Source organism: Olea europaea, chromosome 11 (assembly GCF_002742605.1).
Source record: "Olea europaea var. sylvestris chromosome 11, O_europaea_v1, whole genome shotgun sequence".
Lineage (NCBI taxonomy): Eukaryota > Viridiplantae > Streptophyta > Magnoliopsida > Lamiales > Oleaceae > Olea > Olea europaea.
In genome coordinates, this window is record NC_036247.1 from 1852363 (window position 1) to 1859775 (window position 7413).

The following is a 7413-nucleotide window of genomic DNA, read 5'->3' on the forward strand; positions in this document are numbered from 1 at the left end:
GTAAATCCGTACAATAGCAAAAGGTCAAATCAAGGGTTTCCATCGTTTTGAAGTGTCCAAATTGAAAGTAAAATTGTATAACCTGACAGTTTGTAAATGTCGGGTTTGACATCTCAAACGTCTAACCCGACGATTTGTAAATGTCGAACTCGACAGTTCAACTGTCGGGAATGTCGGGAAGCAGATGACAGTGGGTTTCTCAGGCTTCTTCAACACATCACATTAAGTGCGATCATCATTATTCAGCTACAAAATGACAAAATGTAAATGGCATCTGGGTCTTGTAATTAAAAAGACCTTAATGGTGGTAATTGAAGAAATTACTCAAAACCTTAATGGTGATAATGACATTTTGTGAGGATTCCAAAACCAAACAAATGAATGCATAATACTTTCAAAAATTTCAAAAAAAATGTCCATGTTGTATTTAACATGTACAAATAAAAAGTTATAAAAGTAAAATATAAATAATTTGTAATTGCTAACCTCTCAAAATGGATGAAGAATGCAACGCAAATGTCTTCTTGATCAATGAAAATTAAGAAGATGTAGAAAATGTAGGCTTTCGTGTTTATTTTACGTTTTCAGATTTCTTTGATGATTTTTTATTAACAAAAATTCATATTAATCAATAAAAAAAAACATTTCTCCATATTTTCTATATAGAAATTAAATGATCCCATCAAATCAATACTTTTCCTTCAAATCAAGCATTTAATGCAACTAGAAATGTGTCATTAAGGGTAATTTGGACTTTACACCCAAATAATGTGACATTTTTGCTTACAAAAAGTGAAAATGACAAATTTTTTGGAACTTTCATTTTTTGTGACATTTTTGTAAATTCCCCTTTTTCAATCTAATTATTTTGATAGTGCAATATATATAAAGATTGAACCACCATAATGCACTAAGATGGAAAATAAAGAATGCTGATAATAAATGCGTAATTTGAACCCTTATCTCAAATGAATGATATTTTATAACGTTAGAAAAATGATTGTAAATTTGATTGGACAAGTCTCAGTATTATGGGATGAATTAAGAAGTTGGAAATAATGTACAAATGCATCATTATCTAAATTCTCATAAAAGACAATTTGAACCAGAAAGTGCGAAATATAATTTATTTAGATGTATTTATTGATAAAAAAATAAACAATATCTCATGCACTAATTTTAAATACTCCAATACGAATTGATGTTGTAGGAGGATAATTTGATAACATTATTTTTTATATATCTATTACACGTCTGAAACGTTATGATATTCGATTATAATATAAAAAATCTTCAAACGAATATGAAGCAATTGACAAAGATAGTCTTATTAAAGAGGCATATGATAAGTACTTATAACAAATTATAAAATCTCAGAAGATGTTTAGATATCTGATATGTTCAAAGTTGATATATCTCGATAAATTATGTCATTATGGAAAAATAAGTAGAATTGAATAAGAATAGAAAAAGTTGTCGACAACAATTTTACACGTGATATATTGCATCATATAGCGAGGAATCAAAATAAATGTATTGAAATATATCAATCGAAGTAATGATTGGCTAAATAAAATGCATGCAATCCCAAATTGAATTTGTTAAAGGAACTTGAAGTTTATAGACCTATAGTCTGAATACTTAAATGTACATATTTATGCGAAATGAAAATGAAAAAGATAAAGCTGTAATATAAAATGTACGACTTTTTACATAACAAATGTCATGAAAATCTATAGAATTAGATAATTTATCAAGTGACGAATGTAATCACAAGTCTCCATTTCATTAGAGTGACAATACATGAAATTTGATGTGCATGTAATAAATGTGACTATAGATAATTTATCTTGTATTGTTTTGATACTATCCTGAAAGGATTTAATATACCTGAAATATAATTCAAGTGATATATTATGAGGGTGAGTAAATACGTGTTGTACTCTTTTTCCAAGGTTTTGTTCCATTGAATTTTCTTGACAATATTTTTAATGAGGCAACTTTTGTAGCGTATTTAAAAGAAAAATGTATTATTTTCCCATAGGGGTTTTTCCTAATAAGTTTTCGATGAGGCCTATTCTTTATATAATAATGTCATTAACCTAAAAGGCATTTACATTAAAAAGGTACTCTTATCTGTATGAGACTCTCGAAGAGATCAACAAGATTTATTTTTCGAATCGTCATGTTATTATAGTTTTCAAATATTGATAAAATATCTCTTATGAAGATGGTGTTATTTGAAAACTATGCAATACAACATGAGATATACTTTACTAGAAATTGTAATATCGAAGATATTGATGTACGAGATGTGGATAACTTAATATAAGAATTGAAATCAAGGCAAGTATCTATACTCTTTTTCCTTCGATCAAGTTTTGTCCCACTAGATTATTTTTACAATGTTTTAACGAAGCAACATTTTATTACTCTAAATTATTTGTACTATTTTTTCATTTGTTGGTATTTTTATCTCATCGAATTTTTTGCCAAACAAAATTTCAATGAGATAATTATTATATAAATAATTATAAAAATGGGAGTGTTATAAAATAATGAGATAATTATTTAGTATTATCATGATATATAGATAAATTTTATTTAGTTTAGAAAATATATTTCATTCCAATTGTAATTCTTATTTTGGATCTTATAAATATAAGGTATTAATTCATAATAATACATACTTGAGTTTTGACTCTGATATTCTCCTCCTTTTTCATAATATTGATTTTATTATTTATTTTTAGTTTCAATTGAAGAGGATATTTTATGATTATTAGGGTTTTGTGATTTTAGTTGAAAATGATATTTTATGATTATTTGAATTTTAATTAAATGCAAACTCTAAAAAAGTTCAAAAGAATTTATGAAAATAAATATTAATTGATGAATTCAAAACGGTATATTTTTTATTTAATTTTATATATGTCTAATTATGTAAATTTAAATAAGATTAAAAATAAATATTATTATTTTTTTTAAAAAAAATAATGCTATTTACAGTCGCTTACTGTTGCAATCGTCCTACGTGATATATATGTGGCAATTAGAAATTTGATATAAGAGGCAAGAAAAAACTACTATATTAATATATTGAATCACAAACCGTCATATAGCATATCACGTAGAACGACTATTGCATTGAGCGACTATAAATAATATCACTCTTTAAAAAATGGATATATATCAAAAAATCGTGAATGTAAATAACGTTACCCTTATAAACATGGTCATTGATGATAAACTAATTAAAAGTAATTTAATATATTTTACTCCTAGCCAAACATGGTCTAATATGGTTAAGGTATAGTTGTCTTTGAAACCAGCTTCTCTCTTAAAATTCTCCGTGGGATCGCTTACCTCGTCGCCGTCTCAGATCAGTCACTCTCCGATCATCTCTAAAGAGCCCAATCCGGATTTCCATATTCAATTTTTCAGTAAGTTTTATTGCTCCCACCTTAAATGTTACAGTATTTGGTTTCTAAGTTTTCATTTCAATTTAGGGTTTGAATATAGAAATTTATTCCACATAGTGACATAATGTACTACATTATCAGATTACGAACATATCTAATTTTTTTTTTAGATTATCGTTTGCAATTTTTCATTTGAAGTGGTAATTGGAGCTTGAACTTGAATGGAAATTGTTGCAGGTTTTTCTATTTAGGAATTGCGGTTAATCTCAGCATGGTGAAGTTTCAGCTCTAACATAAATCTTCATGGCAACTTTTTTGCTTCAATTTATTTTTATTTAGGCATTTACCGGTATGTTACAGTGATTTTTTTGATATTATCTTAATTGTGATTTTCTGTTCAGAATTTTATAATTGGAGCCTTCAAGCCAGCATGCATCGCATCAATTACATTTTCAGATGGAAAATCCAGAAAGCAGGTGAAAATTTATTGTTTATCATGGTACTGAGCAATTTTAGTCTGTCTGGGGTAGTACCCATTTACGGAATGTGTATAATGCTCTGATATTGGAGAGTTAGTGATGGACATCGATGATGTATTTTTATATCTAGAAATTTGGTGTTCTCTTATGCTTATTTCCGTAGTTGATGCTGTCATCTAAACGAGAGTCATTTATTGCACAATGATGTTAAACTTCAGGTGGCATTGCAGAAGCATGTATAAATATTGTTAAGCCTAGATTTTTTGGTAGTTAATTCGAGCAGTAAATGAATTTTTTTATTTTTTATTTTTTATTTTTTTTTTGGCATAGCATCTAAATAATTTTTAAACAACTACTTTTTACTAGAGATAAAATCTCATCTTTTTATCTCTGGGCGTGTTAATTCTGAGTAGGTCCCATTGAAGAAGGATAATGGTCAAACAATAATGGTGCCTCTCTTCCAAAGTCAAGAAACAATTGCTGGCAAGGTGCATTTTCTTTGGAAGTATTTATAATTGTTATGTATAAAACTGACATCTGCATTCAAAAATTGATAACTACCATCAATTGGGTCATTTTTATTCTGCATCTTTGCAGATTTCTGTCGAACCAATTGCCGGAAAGAAGGTTGAACATAATGGAATCAAAGTTGAGCTCCTTGGTCAGATAGGTTCGTTTGTCCCTTTTTAGCAAAATCTAAAGGTTGCTAAAGTGGGTTAAGTTATACTCCCACATTTTGTTATGAGTAGTAAGTTAAGTTATGTGGTAAGAACTCATTTTAGTTGTACATGTCTAACGTCTGGTAAAACTGGTAAGGTCCTTGCATGATAATTTTTCAGCCTGGATGTCTGCCTATGATCTCTGAATTTATAGATTCTCCATTTTTTTTCTAGATTCCTGTTCTAATGATTTGAGACATCAATAAAAGCCTTTTGTTTTTTGTGCATTTTGTCTATGGTTGTCACTATATTTCTGACTAATCACATATGGGAACTGTTTCCCCTTGCAGAAATGTACTTCGACAGAGGTAATTTCTATGATTTCACATCTCTTGGTGAGTACATAACTTTTTCGTTATAGTTCTCAAGCAATTTAAGTTTCAGATATCTGTCGCTACAACTCTCGATATTCATTTTCTTCAGTAACTCCAAACAATGAAGTTTTGAAACACCGTGCCTTTTTATCTTAATTTCAGTATGCTTGTGGGNTTGATTTGACTGTTACAGAAGCATTTTTTAGTCTCTCATGGTTCTCTTTTATTTGTGCCATCGCTGTCACGGATTCATTAAGATAATCATCATCGAGAATTCATTCCTGGTCGAATACACTACGGGTTCATTAATTTAATTGTCATCAAGACTTTATTCCTGGTCGAATACAAAACACTATGGATTTATTAAGTTGATTGTCATCAAGACTTCATTCCCGGTCGAACACAATACACTACAGGTTCATTAAGTTAATTGTCATCAAGACTTCATTCCCGATCGTATACAATACACTACGGATTCATTAAGTTAATTGTCATCAAGACTGCATTCCCGGTCGAATACAATATACTATGGATTCATGAAGTTAATTGTCATCAAGACTTCATTCCCGGTCGAATACATTGACTTGTATTTGTGAGCAAATATGCAAAATATAATGTTTCCTTGTTTTATACTTTCCAAGCATCCTTTTTTTTGGCAAGTCTTATTTGATATTTTATCTTTATAGTGGTAGCAAAATAGGGGTGTATGATATTATTTCTTGACCAGAAGGACTTTTGTGCTTGTTTCAGGTATATCCTCAAAGTGACTGTAAGTCGGGGCTATGCTGGTAGCATAGTGGAATACCAAGACTTTGTGGTAATACATGTTTACCTCAATTTCACAATCTAGAAAACACTCATATACTATCACCATACATCTCTTCCGATTCCAGATTTCAGGAGCATGTATTCCCCTCATCTCTTGAACATATGATTAGATAAGTAGTTTTGGAGGCGGTTGGTTGTATGAAATCATTTTAAGTCAAGACTATTTAGTCTAGCAAAACAGGTAATTGGGACCTGCATGAATAAGGAAACTAAATACTTTTTGACGCTTGGTGTTTCATTAATGAATCAGTTAACATCTCATTAAACAATTCTAGGATTTAATGTGTAGTATATTTTTGCACACCGCATCAGTAGTCGAACATTTGCTGTAGACTTGTCATATCATGGATATTAGTTACTTCTTTGCTGTATTATTCTTCTATTGTTTTGGACAATTTTATTCTTTGAGAAAGAGACGATTGTAAAAGGAAAAAAAAATATTGTCATTATTTTCTTATTTCAGTCCCTTTATTCATTCTAATTTCCCTCTTAAATGTTGTTTTGTGGCATTTAAAGTTCTGTTATGTCTTGTAGGAGGCAGAATGTAGTCGTATTGATTTAGTTATTTTGTTTCTATGGATCAGGTTTGGAACTATACCCCTCCTCCACCAATCAACAACAGTATTAAGGTACTATCCTCAAAAGATTTTTGCATTTGATGGACGTGTAATCTAACTGTTAATATTGTGCTTGAAATGTGTGAAGAGGGAAACGTTTGAAACAGTTTCTAATGACTAATATCATCAAAATATTTAGCACCATAATTCCCGTTTAATTTCCTAGTGTTGTGCAGCTGAGTAGAGCTTGCTTCAGTAATATTCAATTATTTAACGTGCAGATGGAAGTTGGAATTGAAGACTGTCTTCACATTGAGTTTGAGTATAACAAGGGCAAGTAAGTGATTTATCTCTCTCTCTTAATTATGTATGATAGTTCGGGATTAGCGCACATTTGAAATTTTTAGTTGTAAGCTATACTTCAATTACACCGCTCATTTATGGGTGTTTATTTTGAGATATTTTGCTGTGTTAGTTCCCACCAGCTCCCATGTTTAACCAACTGAAACCTCTGTCTAGCAGCCGTGCATGTTGTAGTAAATTTTATTTTCTTATCTTTGTACGTACTATCGTTTGGCAGAAATCTTTAAAGACAAATGCACAGGACAAAGGAACCCCGTCTAGTTCTCCAATTCACGGGGAAATACCTTTTTTTTTTAATTTGAAAAAGTTTCCAACGAGCCGTGATAATAGAGTGGTCTTACAAAAGTATAATTTTGGTAAGAATTTTAGCATTTTTTGCCCTGGCAAAACAATAGCACTTACTAAGAATGTGTAAACAGTAACTCCTATACTTACAATATGTTGAGAATTAATATTTTGAGTTGAGGAGTAAGTTTCTTGGCCTCTATAAATAGACGGATGGCTTCTTTAGTAGTTCAAATGTCAGATTTGCACAAGCAACCGCTTGTTGTTTCTTGATCAGTCCAAATAATTTTCCTCTACTTATCTGTGAGTGCCCTGTTCTTAATCAAATAGTCCTGGTTTTTTTGAAGCTTGTTACTTTTCACGAGATGGAAATTTGTTATGGGCCATGCTTATTGATTTATAATATCCAGGTATCATCTCAAAGATGTTATTGTAGGCAAAATATA

The 7413-nt window shown here is 30.2% G+C and overlaps 1 protein-coding gene across 1 annotated transcript; it reads left to right on the forward strand.

Annotated features, from left to right (window-relative positions):
• Positions 1-3281: 3281 nt before the first annotated feature.
• On the forward strand, positions 3282-7408 carry LOC111404298 (vacuolar protein sorting-associated protein 26A-like; the record flags this gene model as incomplete). Its single annotated transcript, XM_023033127.1, has 11 exons — positions 3282-3443; positions 3660-3696; positions 3824-3898; positions 4315-4389; positions 4499-4571; positions 4911-4980; positions 5097-5103; positions 5635-5751; positions 6347-6391; positions 6601-6656; positions 7378-7408. Coding segments are annotated over exons 2-11 (552 nt in total), but the record flags the coding sequence as incomplete, so codon positions are not given.
• Between the last annotated feature and the right edge of the window lie 5 nt (positions 7409-7413).